The sequence below is a fragment of the Xylaria bambusicola genome, assembly GCF_022495145.1.
Source record: "Xylaria bambusicola strain CBS 139988 unplaced genomic scaffold F5B22scaffold_4, whole genome shotgun sequence".
NCBI classification, from domain to species: Eukaryota; Fungi; Ascomycota; class Sordariomycetes; order Xylariales; family Xylariaceae; genus Xylaria; species Xylaria bambusicola.
This window is the reverse complement of record NW_025953557.1, coordinates 176279-189618: the sequence shown is the minus strand read 5'-3', so window position 1 is coordinate 189618 and position 13340 is coordinate 176279. Positions and strand designations below refer to the sequence as shown.

Below are 13340 nucleotides of genomic sequence, written 5' to 3'. Positions count from 1 at the left end.
TACCTACAGCTATCGTAGGTACTTACACGGACCTAGGTACCTAGCCTACTTAACCTAACCGAACCTTATGTAAGTACTTACTCAAATGACCTCAAGCTTGAGGATACTGCCGGGGTCTGCTTAGCTACATAGAGGTAGGTACCAAGGTAGATAAGTATACCTTAGGTAGGAGGTAGGTAGGAGGTAGGTAGGAGGTTGGTTGCTTGTAGAGAGCCCGCCCCGACCGCTGTCCGTGATCGCTCCGGCTGTCCGCCCTACCTAACCCAAGGAGATATGTTACGACAACTCCACGCTTAAACTGATTTCTGAACGTGTTAGTTATCATATACAGTTAATGTGCTTATATACGTACTTGGTATTCTCATGCAACTGAAACTATGAAAATCCACACAAAGTACGGTTAATGATAAGTTCTTGAGAGGCCGGACTGGTCCGATTAGGGGGGTTCATGGCCCTCACTCACCTGCCTGCCCCTCCTTCACCTCATCCCACATTATCACATTACCTTCCTGGATTCGGATTACCTAAGAATCCCTCAGAAGTTAACCGTACCGGCACCCTTACCAGCACCCATCTACCCTTCTACATGGGTAGACAACCTGTCAGAGTATTTTTAATCGAGATTTTGAAACATACAACTTTTGCTCCCGCCCTACAAAGACCATTACGTGCCGTACTCGATTTCCCCCAAAGCTGGATTTGAGAATACCTGCATCATCTGTCTGCCCCCTTGATCATCTCCGCATTGCGCCTTCGCTACTAGCAGCAGGAGGATGGCGGAAGAGTGGGATGGCGTTGAGGAGGCCATTGAAGATCCCGAGGAGATCCGCGTGATATTTTGTGCCCTGGACTCTTTCAGGTAAGCCCTCTATCTCATCACGAAATACGCTTGCTGTTTCAGCTGTTCACCCTCGCCACCAGCAAACAACGCTCGTCCATCATGGAAATGGAGACGCCAACCCCACCAACGTACTAACAATCCCGTAGCCAGTATGCTAAAAATGCTCATCTGAACTGCACTCATTTTCGCAGGCAGGCGTTTTATGCACTTCCACAGGCGCATTGGCAGATGCTTGCCGCACCGCCATTCAACTACCTACAAACTCTTAACCGGGTAGATGATGCCATCGAGAGCAACGCTGAGCTGGCGCGTACCATTGTGAAGCTCGGGCTACATTCATTTGGCATGGTGGATTCAGATGCTGAGGCAGTCATGCCAGAAGAATGGACGGGAATTGCGAAATATAACGACCTGGATAAAGCCCGGAGCACGATACGGCAGTTCTACCGAGATTGGTCTGCCGAGGGCCGCGTGGAGCGAGACGCATGTTACGGACCCGTTTTCAAGGCTTTAGAAACTGAGAAAGAGCGGAAAGGAGGCGCAGCTAGTCGCACAGATAGGACACAAGTACAACCAGACCTATCAGCGAAGGCAAACTCACCCTTGCGGGTGTTGGTCCCGGGTGCTGGCCTTGGCCGTCTTGTGTTTGACCTCTGCCGTCTAGGCTATAATACAGAGGGCAACGAGATATCATATCACCAGCTCCTCGCATCGTCGTATATCCTGAATTCCTGTGAACGTGCAGGCCAGCACACCATATACCCGTGGATCCATTCATTTTCCAACCACCAGAGCCGTGCAAACCAGTTCGCAGCGTACGATATTCCAGACGTGCACCCGCAGCGGACGCTCACAGAGACAACTGCAGCCGGGGGTAAAATCGGGACTATGGAGATGTGTGCGGCAGATTTCCTGTGTCTGTATGGCGACGAGGCGCACGCCAATACATATGATGCAGTAGCAACCGTGTTTTTCCTTGATACAGCGCCGAATCTGATCCGGTATCTCGAGGTTATCCGGCACTGTCTGCGGCCGGGCGGCGTGCTGATCAATGTCGGCCCGCTGCTCTGGCATTGGGAGAATCATGTCCCCGGTCATCACGGCTATGACGGTGATGGCGACCACGACGAGAATACCTCTCTCGGGATTGCTGACCCCGGCAGCTTCGAGCTAACGGATGATGAGGTTGTAGCGCTCGTGGAGAAGATGGGTTTCGTTATCGAGAAGAAAGAGTTAGGTCTTAGGGCCCCATATGTGCAGGATTCACAAAGCATGCTGCAAACCGTATATAACGCTAGCCACTGGATAGCGCGCAAGCCCGAGTTGGATCAGGATAAGGGACGGCGGGTGCCTCGACGGGCTTAAAGACTGCGGAATCAGTTGGCATAGATAAAGTTTAGAGCCTCATCGTTGAAAGGAGAGGAGTCGAGGCCATACATATCACAAGTGGGGATTGCAGCATGGAATTGGCGTCGTTTTGGAATCCATTTTATTGGGTAAGCATGTCACACGTGTATGGCGTCTGAGGAGAAAGATTGATATCAGGCTTGCTAGCTAGCGCTTTTGCTTGAAAAGAAGTGAAAAGGCGAAGTCGACGGCAGGGGATATTGCAACCCCAACCGTTGTGATATGTACACAAATGTGATGCGATATAATTGAGTGGTTTTACGTATTTCGCGTCTAAATGTATAGGTTCTCATGTTAGAGCTTTGGTTCTGGTTCTTTTGCCTCGATAAGCTGTCCAGAACTCCAGAGCGACCCGCCATCGATCTGAATGGTGGCGCCATTGACATGGGCACCAGCCCGACTAGAAAGATAGACGACGACTCCGGCGATGTCCTCTGGCCTTCCCAGTCGACGTGACGGGTTCGCCTTGGCGTGCTTCTCCAGTCCACCCGTCATCTCCAGCAAACCATTTGCCATCTTCGTAGGGAAGAAACCTGGGCAAATCGAGTTCACCAGGATGTGTCTGGGACCGAGCTCGACCGCGAGGTTTCGTCCCAGGTGCACCGCCGCGGCCTTGGAGGCCGAGTACCCGAATGTAGCCTGGCGACCTAGAGTTCCGACGCCCAAGCCCGCCGTGCTGGCTGTGATGATGACACGTGAAGGATCGTCAAGGGTGGCACGCTTCTGCAGAAGCGGCGCGAACTTCTGCACCGTCACGAACACCGACTTGACGTTGAGGTCCATGACCTTTGCGAAGGCCGACTCTGGGTGGGTATCGAACTGCTCGCCCCAGGTCGCGCCGGCATTGGCAAACAGGATATCGACGTGATCCGTGTGCTGCGATACCTGAGCCACAAGCGACTCGATGCCGACGAGGGTGGCGCTGTCGGCAGGGACAGAGATGGCGCGCGCGCCGGGCTGGAGGTTGGGGAGCTTGTTAAGTTGCGCCACGGCCGCCTCGCAGGCTTTCGCCTTTCGCGACGTGATGAATACTTTAGCGCAGCCGGCCTGGAGAAAGCTGTTGGAGCGAATTATGTCAGCTAGCTATATTTGCAGCAAGATGAGGACAAGAGTTGTTTCAACTGGGCTGGTAGTTGCACAAAGACACACACAGTCATCGCAGCCACACCATTAGCGCAGAGCATCAAAATGACTAGATATTTGAAGGATAGAAAAGCTGAACTTACGCTGAAGCTGCATTCAGTCCTAAACCTCGCGATCCGCCCGTCACGACGGCGACCTTGCCCTTCAACGAGAAGAGCGAAGGGAAGTCGGCCAAAGCAGTTTCGTCAGCCATGATTGCTACGATCGACTCAATACTGTTAATTGTTGAAGGCAGGACGAGATTAGTTATTAAAGTGATCTTGGACTTTCGAAAGCAGCTTCAAGGAGGTTTAATGAGAGAGCAACAATTCCTGCAAGTCATCGTCGAATTGTCGAATCCTCATGTCTCAGTCAAGCTCGGCTGGGGTTGTGCCGAGGTTCAGAGGGGATCCATGCATTTACGGGGGAGTAGCGTCTAATCTTACCTAGTAGGCAAGTCAGACCCCGGACTGAGCCCCGGATAGAAGCCGGGATTAGTATGCCTCCTCATAGTATAAGAGTTGCCGAGCTCGCCTACCTCTTACTACCTAGATCTACAGTACCTATGGTAACTCTTGAGGCCAGACCTTAGGCTCGTCGACCAGGTCGACTTTCAAACAAAAGCGGCAAGTGTCTGAAGTGATTGCTTACCTAAGTATCCAGGTATCCATGTAGAGTTCCTCTGATAAGCGTAGGTAGTGGAATTACTCATGGGTGAGACATCAATAAGTATCTACAAAAATAAAATGTGTGTAGTTACATGTCTTTCTCTGATTTTTTATTATTATTACTTATTCTACTTATTTTTCCGTGCCTGTTGTCTTGGATCTACAACCTGGCATGCTTAATCCTCTTCGCCCATAGCATCGTCATCTTCTATATCGCTACCAACCATGTTGTCCCAACCACGGCCTGGGGAGAAAATTTCCGCATCCTCGTGGCCTCCATCTAAATCCCATTGAGCCGTTTCGTCTCTCTGGTCTTCTTGGGACTGGTCCTCTTCGGGATCCACTGAACTGTCTGCTCTCGCTGTTGCTTGGTCTTTTCGTGGTGGTGCTCGACGGCGTCTCCTACTACTTTCCACATCTTGCAACGGACGAAGAAGGCCCTCAAGTGAGACCGTAAACGGCTTATCAGAGTCATCTGGATACATCGCTAGCCTGTCTGCAATGAACATATTGTAAATGTACCCTTCTTTGGGAGGATTGTCCCCCTCTGTCCCGAGCCTGTCTTTCGTGATCGCTATCATCTTAGCTTTCATGGCTGCTTTGATCTTCTGCCAGGTACCTCGTAGAAACCAGCCAGACTCGCTTAAATCACATTCGGAACGTACGGGAGCGTTCGTGATTATATCGATAATAAATGGATCTGTAATGTCGCAGATTTGCCAGAGCTTCCCATCAGTCGAGTAGCTTTCTCCGTCCCATATGTGGCTGGTAGGGTCATCGTTCTTGGAGTAGCTTCTAACTTGTCCCCTTCTAATGGTCTGCCAGGGGACTTTTGTAGCACCAACAAGATTTTTGGCTAGTTTGAAGGAAAGTGTTTGGTATTGGCGATATTTTGGGTCTTGCCGAGGATCAATACCATATTTCACGATAGCATCGCGAAAGGGACCACCCCGGAATTGATACCCCATTATCTGTAATGCTATTTTCAGGACAGACTCGGTATAATTGCCGCGGACTTGATTGACGATCGCACGACGCGTCCAGATTGGTCGTTTTTCCATTGCGTCATGAAGCTGTTGCATTAAAGAATCTGGTATTTTTTGTGCCTCACCGTCGATCCGTGCTGGTCGGCTCGGGGCGGGGAATGCATCATGGTGAATAAAGTGCCCATAAGAAAATTTGTTTCTGCCCTGGCGATTCACCAACCGTGTTTCCCCTTCTTCATCGAGCCCCTGGTCGATGATTCCTGGATTCTGTTCATAATTGTAATTGAACCCGATAACCTTGTCTGTGAAATGTGGCGGAGGAACGATTTCCAAACCAGGACTTGTCGCGATGCCTTCATCTAACTTAAATTGCCGCAGCTTCTGAACTGCGGGAGTTGTTAGCACGAACTAGCTCGAAGTCCAGTGAAGATAACTCATACAATCCAGGGGAAGCAGGTGCTCTGCCACATTTTGGAGGAAAGGAGCGTTGGTATTGGCGAACTGAAAATCAGCCAATCCTCGGTACCTGTGGCTATCTCGAACCATGCCCACAGCTTCCATTTCATACTGGTCAGGGTTGTCTTGAAGGCGACGCAGTATAGCTCTTGGGCGATCATGCCGGGCAACTGAACTAACGGTGCTGGTCTGCGCGTTCAGGGTGGTGGAATTTGGGATGTCAGACTCTCCGGAAAACGGCTCATCACTCCCTCGCTTCCGTTTCCGCCCCGTACGCCTAGGGACGGTAATCTTCAGTAATATGTTGTTGGTGGCGGCATGATGTGATAATATGGGCTTTGATGCTGGGTTGTCAGGTCGAAACCACAGTGGAAGAGCCTGCGGCTCCTGCAACTCATCTACAAGCTGGATGTGAACACATCAGTAATTGCTCCAAAGTCGCATCGTATGCAGCTCACCTTGCGAAAGTTCGGCCTGGGTCCGAAAGACCGCAATCCCTTTTCAAGGTTGATGACAATACATGGATGGTCAACAGCGACTACTTTACGTTCGGGTACCTCGAAAGTGGGAGCACTCCTGGGAGCATCGGGGTCTGGAATATTTAACCCGATATCTGCTCCGGTGTATGTGTGATCATCTTCATTGTAACTCATTGTGGTGATCTCACGCTGCTATGGTCGGGCTGATTTTGATATAAGAGATAATTATTATCCCAGTCATTGGCATGGGAAATTCTGATACTTGGCTAATCTGAAAGCCTGGAAACTCGGGTTTGAGGGACTGCCCGTAGTGCCACCAAGACCACTGTACCTTCTATAGTGCATACGCCCTACGCTGTAGGAAACCAACAGAGGTATTCTGTTTGAACTTTCCCGTTCGTTTTGAGATTTTAAGATTCCGAAGCAATGGTAATTGACAATGAAGTAAACCAGGCATAGCCTTGTGAGAACAGTGGAATTTTGGGATTGAGCTTTCTTGGCAAAGCTCATGATTGATGCATGGACCAACTCAAAACAACCATATGTTGGGTGCAGTAGGTACAAACTTACATACAGCCTCGTACTTACCTACATCTCCATACAGTACTGTCCATACAAGTGGATAAAATCCATTGGCACTACTAGGCAGGTGAATGTAGCCTTGTTAAACAACCAAAATGAGCCAGGATTTGGTCTTTTCTAGGACAGTACCTACCTATGAATCATCTGACTACTAGGTGGTGAGTACCTAAGTAGACACCTAGTTTAGGTACATAGGTACTTACTGTAAATGATGAGTGCAATGATTTTAGTAGCACTGGTTATCTAATCTACCTTGAGCATTTATCTTTCCCTATTTAGTTAAGTATTTTTTTCTATTAATTAAGTATATTAATATTAACTTATAACTAATTAAATTTATTTAAGTAATAAAAAATATATAATGAGAACCTATAATGTATTATATCTATTGAGGTGTATTGACACCTGGGCAGATAAGTATCTAGGTATATACTTTACAGCTATTTCTTTGTACACCTGGCTAGCTAGGCAGGTACTTCGCAGGTATCAGAATGCCAAAGTACCTACCTCCTACCTCGCTTTTGTTAGGTAGTGGATGCACTGTCGCGGTTGCTCTTCGCATGCAATCTCTACAGTGGAGCGCAGCGTAGTGATACATCTAAATACTTAGGTACCTAATGTCTACTACCTTAGGGTAGATACCGTACCTAGCTTGGTATACCTAATCCACCTAAGCAGCCACTTAGCTCACCCCCTGTAGGATCACGGAGTTGTTCATTTTCTCCACCTCCACAGCAGGCACTCCCACTGGAACTAATAGCCACCACTGACCAGCCTACCTGACTTCCCATCTGCTAGGTTAACACCTACAGCCACACGATCTTCCCTCTCGAATTGCCCGACCTTCATGCCAGGAGTCGAAGGTCGAGATATGAAAAGCGCACAGCCTGTTATACCACATTGACTTGGTGCTGCCGGCCACCATTTATTGTTTAGCTATTGGCAAAATCCAGAGCCCCCCAATCCCGCACTTCAGCCGCTGTCCCCTCGAGGCTCCGCACCTGGAATCCAACCGTGAAATAATAAACACGTCTTGACTACCTCACACCATCTTCATCCTTGTCGTCTAGGCGCCGACTCTTTTGGGGTTTCCTACCCACAATCGATTTGTTCACTTCTGCCAACAATAGGACCCCCCCAGCTTTGATCCCGTTGTTCTACCAACCAAAGCCCGTGCCTTGGGCGTCCAACCCCGCCGTGACTTCGTAGGCCGTGACCTACCAAAATGAAGCGCTTCAGTCAAAGGGTCGTAAGTGTATGCATTTGTTTCCGGACAGTCTTCATCACGGGCGTCGTCGTCGTTACAGGCCCCAGAATGCTGACTTGTTACCTTAGCTGTCGCGGGGCAAGAGTGACAGCAAGTCATCCAAGAAAAACAAGGACCCGAAGGATGGAACAGCCTCGCCCTCATCCAGCGCTGGTCGTGAAACCCAGTCTCCCAATCTAACACCATCCTCATCCACATCAACTCTCAATGACCCTAGAATGAAACCGTTGCCTCCGAATAATAGTGGTTCAATTGGAAGTGATGCAGCAATGCAAAACCCAGGTTCCCACGGGACGCCAGCAGGTACAGGTGGCGCATCAGATAGATTTGGCGGGATGGGCCCTCAACAGTCACCTAACGGAGCGGTTACGCCATCCCGACACGGCTCCCTCCCTCCAACTGTTGTGATTTCTCCCAGTGGTGCACCGGTGAGTCTACCTCCTCGACTAGATCAACACCAAACCTCAATCTAATTACTCTGTGCTACAGCATATCCCGCCTCCTGGAGCGCCGGAAATTATGCCCCACGATCTTGCACCTCCCAAAGCTGGCCAAAAATCTCTGGTCTTCGATCGCCTTCACCAGACACCAAAGGATGTCCCAGAGGGGCTCAGAACACCCAGGCGCCAGCATTCTTCTCGCTTTGATGTTTCCCCCCATCCCCATAGGGAATTAGAGAAACTTCCTGGGTTTCATGAGGTCCCACCGAATCGCCGGCAAGAGCTGTTCATGCAGAAGATTGACCAGTGCAATGTCATCTTTGATTTCAACGATGCCAGTGGTGACATGAAATCAAAAGAAATCAAGCGTCTAGCCCTGCACGAATTGCTAGACTACGTTGCCAACAACCGCCAGGTTATCACAGAACCCATGTACCCACGAGTCGTTGAAATGTTTGCGAAAAATCTATTCCGACCCATTCCCCCACCAATGAACCCTCAAGGCGAAGCATTCGACCCAGAGGAGGATGAACCCGTACTTGAGGTCGCTTGGCCGCATATTCAGGTCGTATATGAATTTTTCCTTCGATTCATCGAAAGCCAAGACTTCAACACCAACATCGCCAAAGCTTACATCGATCATAGCTTTGTCCTTCAGCTACTGGAATTATTCGATTCGGAAGATCCACGCGAAAGGGATTTCCTTAAGACCACCTTGCATCGTATCTATGGCAAATTCCTCAATCTCCGTTCGTTCATTCGACGCTCTATCAACAATGTCTTTTTCCAGTTTACTTACGAGACCGAAAGATTCAATGGTGTTGCAGAGCTACTTGAGATTCTAGGATCTATCATCAATGGATTCGCTTTACCCCTAAAGGAAGAACACAAGCTTTTCCTTACACGAACGCTATTGCCTCTACACAAGGTCAAGAGCTTAAGCATGTATCATCCTCAGCTGGCTTATTGCATTGTTCAATTCCTGGAAAAGGACGCTTCCTTGACGGAAGATGTAGTTCTTGGACTACTGAGGTATTGGCCTAAGGTCAATAGTACCAAAGAGGTTATGTACCTCAACGAAGTAGAGGATATTTTCGAGGTGATGGACCCGGCAGAGTTTGCCAAGGTTCAAGAACCCCTCTTTCACCAACTTGCCAAATCAGTAGCCAGTCCTCATTTCCAAGTAGCAGAACGAGCGCTCTACTTCTGGAACAATGAATATTTCTGCAATCTGGTAAGCGACAACGTAGAGATCATTCTACCTATTATGTTTGCTCCATTATATGAGAACTCCAAAGGACATTGGAACAGGTGAGCGATCTTCGATTGAATATGCCGTGAACGCCACTGACAAGACAAAGAACAATTCATGGGATGGTATACAACGCTATGAAACTCTTCATGGAAATCAATCCTCAACTTTTCGATGACTGCTCTCATGATTATAATGAACAGCAGAGTAACGCTCCGGCAAGGCAGGCTCTTAGAGAGAAGAAATGGGCAGCCATCACAGAGCAGGCCAACAAGAGAAAAGCGAACGGCATTTCTACAGCAAACGATGAGCCTGACTCTATGACGGAAGACAATCAGAAACGGCTTGACTCGCTTAAGCTGCAGGATGGGGATCGAAGAGACCGCCGGCCTCACGAGCGCCAAAGCTCAATAGGCTCATCTAAGAGCCAGCGATGATCCTTCATCTCGGTTGTACTACTACCATAAATGAGAAATTGAAGGACGCCGTTCAAGACCCTTATTTACTTGTTTTCTTTCCACGGCAGCCTACATCAGTCGGTTCCGTGTTCATGAATCTCTCACATCTTTACTACTACTGCTACTACTACTTCAATTCGCATTACTGAACACTTCTCACCCCCATCATGAGCATTAGCAGATGACTTCCTGCCGCATTATTTGCCCAACATTTCACCGGCCTCCGATGTCATCGTTCCAAGCGGACCACTCTATGTTCCAGACGCACGCACGTACTCACGGTGGTTCTTCGAAGGCATCAATCGCAACGGGTAAACATGTTTCTGGCGTGATTCGGTCTCCGCTGTGCTTTTAAGCAAGCTTTCACAGGCCATTCGTTTCCCGTACATATTTGACAATACCATAGTCCTTATGGTCTAGTCATTCGCCCAAAGGTGAACAGGCTTTAGATGCCAAGTTTTCGCACCCAGGGAAATGGAGTTGTAGTGGCGTTAAGAGAAAAGGGGCTACGCAAGAGGTATTAGGGGCAGACGAAAGAGGGAGAGGAAAGAAAAGTCCAGAGACGTGACAGGAGCCCAGCAGAAATCTTTCTTCTCTCTTGCGTTCGGTATACCTCGGATACAATGATGTTCCTGTCAGTTTCAGTAGGGTCAAAGAATGCCTCGGCAATTGGCCCAAGTAAATAGGGAACTGGAAATCGGAATGGATTATTGGCACGGCTTCACTTTACAACATACTTGCCCCCCTTCTTAGAATTATTCTTTTAGTGGCCCAGCGATAACACTTCCTTTACAAGTGGTCTGGACTACATAGCGTTCTGTGAAATTCGTTGTAGAGTTAATGATGAATAAGCATGGACAGAAATTTGAAGCTGCCCAACTACATATGTGAAAAACTATACTACATATAAAAACAAGACATATAATTTATTTTGAATTAAATAGTGATAATACTGTTTACCAGTGAATCTTGAGTTTCCAGGCTTTGCTGTGCTGACACTTGAAGTTGAAAAATGCTTTCGAATAGTAGATGCGCGGTTCAGTAATTGCGGTTCTTAGACATAGCTTCCACGGGCATGCAAGAGAGAGAGAGAGAGAGAGAGAGGGCTAAAATCACCTGAGATGAAGGTCTAAAAGAATCTACATGGTATATATTGGTACATTTCTTGCCCGAACAGTTCTACAGTATTTACAGCGGGGGCCTCTATGTAATAGTGGCGCGCATGTTCCTATTCTTCGACATGACCAAGCGCCTGGCCCATTTTGACCCTCTGACCCTTCTCAATAGCCCAATAGAACCCACGCTTGCCGCCGGCTTGATCGCCGACCGGTGCCTCGAATACGAGCACGATCGTGCTTCCAAGCCGGAACCCTCCCATCTCTTCCCCGCGTCGCAGCGCATGGCCGCCGAGGACGGCACTAGCGTCAGAATACGTAGCCTCAGCGAAGCCGCTGTAGGGCTCGCCCCGAGCTGAAGCTTCCTCAGCCGCACGATCAGCGGCGGTGTCCGTCAAAAGCGAGTTAGTCCGTAACTCCTTATCGAAGTTCACCGTGATAGAGCCAACGTTGGTGGCACCGACCGGAGTATAGGAGAAAAAGCCCCAACGCCAACGCCCGAGAAGTACGATTCGCTCGTTCAGCGTGAAGAGTCCGGGCAACGTGCGTTGTAGGTACGGCGACACCGAGTAAAGCTCGCCGGCAAAATGACGGCGACGCTCGACGACCCAATTGGCTGGAGAGTGGAAGCGGTGGTAATCACCAGGCGCGAGGTAGACGACAGCATAATAGAGGGAAGTTTTTCCGCCAGGGGCATACCAAGGCTTTTCAGCGAGTGCGAGGTCGGCTCTCACCTCGGAGACAGCACCCGGGCTAGAGTGAACCGCGCTTTGGTCCTCAATCTTGGGATTCTCGTGGTTCTCTTTAGGACCGCCCGAAAGCAGATGAGGTATCGTATACGAGATGCCGTTCACACGAGCGAACTCTTCATCGGCCTTAACTAGTTCATCATCGCCGCTTTGCTCTTTCTCGGCACGACGCTGTCGCGAGCTTTGGGCATTCAATCCAGGCTTCGTGCTTGACGCACTCGACGCTTGTGTGTGCTTTCCTAAAAGCGCATCGACGGTGTATGTCATACCCTTCACTTGTTCAATATCATTGCCTTCGATTTTTCCAAACTGTAAAACACGGCCGTCTGAGGGGGACAACAGTGCATTGGAGTCTGAAGCTAGTGGCCGTACACCAGGCTTTAGGGTTCGGTAGAAGAAGGAAGCTAAATTAGGATACACGTGAAGGTCCGGCTCTGATACTTCGTCCAGGTTTACTCCAAAGATAAAGGAATATAATTTAAAGCCAGGTACCCGTAGGTAATACGGTATTGTGAGCTCGTTGAACCTGCCCCATAATCTCGACATGGCCTTGAGAGGTAGAGTGGACATGATTTGGACTTGCCTGCATGAATTCAGTATAAGCTAGGAACAATCTCTAGGTTTGGGATTTGTTCGGCTTACCATGGTCCATCTGGGCGCACTCTCGGCCGCTTCTTGGGTCGTGGCCCTTCTTCAGAGGATCCTTCTCTTTCAAGTCTTTCTCTTTCCCGCGCCTGCGTCTTATAGAACTGTAAAAATCCCAGGAATCCTATGCCTAGCCCCACTGGTATGGGATACCATTTAATCTTATTGTCGTTAAGGGCATGCCGAAGCCTTGACCCGAAGCGTTCTCGGTTCTGGAACATACGCCTCGAATTCTGGAAGGAGGCCCTTGAACTCGCCGCAAAATGGCGCGTAGACCCTCGTATACCAGTTAACATTGTTGATTGGGAACAAAGACATTGTGGCTCGATCCTGGAGGGTAAGCGGACTCGTCCCCGAGCGAGAATTGCCGATGAAGATGCCATTGCCAATGGCCGAAAAGCCAGGCGCTGTTAAGAGATGTCCACAGCCACAGACAGCAAACTAGCTGTTCTGTTATGATTCAAAGCCTCTACTACAGAAATACTTTAATTCTAGGCATGTAGGCGCTTGAGAGATTAAGACTAAAGGCTACCTACCTAGGTGGAAATAAATCACCAGAAAGCCACGAGGATGAGCTAGGTATGTGATGTACCATTCAACCCTCTAATCCTCCATGACGCAGATGGTGCAGCTTCAGCGCCTGCAAGGGCCCTGGGCGGTGTAAGTGGGCAGATGCCGAATGGCCGGGTCAGCGGTTAGACGGCAAAGCGCTAAGCCTATTTTAGTACTATGGAACTTAGCAGCGTATTCTACTACCTATATCTAGGTATCTACCTAGGTACTTAGCATGTATGCGTACTCCATACTTCCTCTGTACATATGTAGTCTTCGATGTTAGCTTAGTATTTCCTACTGTCTATTAATCTTAACATA

The 13340-nt window shown here is 49.0% G+C and overlaps 5 protein-coding genes across 5 annotated transcripts; 2 read left to right on the top strand and 3 right to left on the bottom strand.

Annotated features, from left to right (window-relative positions):
• Positions 1-259: 259 nt before the first annotated feature.
• Positions 260-2374, top strand: F5B22DRAFT_335163 (N2227-like protein-domain-containing protein). Its single transcript, XM_047970842.1, has 2 exons — positions 260-859; positions 988-2374. Exons 1-2 carry the CDS (start codon positions 774-776, stop codon positions 2204-2206), a joined length of 1305 nt encoding a protein of 434 aa, XP_047834715.1. The 5' UTR covers positions 260-773; the 3' UTR covers positions 2207-2374.
• Positions 2375-2542: 168 nt separating this feature from the next.
• On the bottom strand, positions 2543-3584 carry F5B22DRAFT_633483 (uncharacterized protein; the record flags this gene model as incomplete). Its single annotated transcript, XM_047976835.1, has 2 exons — positions 2543-3305; positions 3475-3584. The coding sequence occupies 2 exons, from the start codon at positions 3582-3584 to the stop codon at positions 2543-2545; spliced, it is 873 nt and encodes a 290-aa protein (XP_047834714.1).
• A 490-nt stretch (positions 3585-4074) lies between these two features.
• Positions 4075-6465, bottom strand: F5B22DRAFT_589540 (RNA polymerase III transcription factor IIIC subunit-domain-containing protein). Its single transcript, XM_047973751.1, has 3 exons — positions 5939-6465; positions 5465-5885; positions 4075-5410 (listed from the first exon to the last, which is right to left on the bottom strand). Exons 1-3 carry the CDS (start codon positions 6131-6133, stop codon positions 4215-4217), a joined length of 1812 nt encoding a protein of 603 aa, XP_047834713.1. The 5' UTR covers positions 6134-6465; the 3' UTR covers positions 4075-4214.
• Positions 6466-7766: 1301 nt separating this feature from the next.
• On the top strand, positions 7767-9937 carry F5B22DRAFT_642367 (protein phosphatase 2A regulatory B subunit; the record flags this gene model as incomplete). Its single annotated transcript, XM_047978114.1, has 4 exons — positions 7767-7790; positions 7877-8236; positions 8298-9559; positions 9610-9937. The coding sequence occupies 4 exons, from the start codon at positions 7767-7769 to the stop codon at positions 9935-9937; spliced, it is 1974 nt and encodes a 657-aa protein (XP_047834712.1).
• Positions 9938-11056: 1119 nt separating this feature from the next.
• Positions 11057-13084, bottom strand: F5B22DRAFT_589535 (phosphatidylserine decarboxylase-domain-containing protein). The gene is made up of 2 exons (XM_047973750.1): positions 12465-13084; positions 11057-12405 (listed from the first exon to the last, which is right to left on the bottom strand). The coding sequence occupies exons 1-2, from the start codon at positions 12848-12850 to the stop codon at positions 11187-11189; spliced, it is 1605 nt and encodes a 534-aa protein (XP_047834711.1). The 5' UTR covers positions 12851-13084; the 3' UTR covers positions 11057-11186.
• Between the last annotated feature and the right edge of the window lie 256 nt (positions 13085-13340).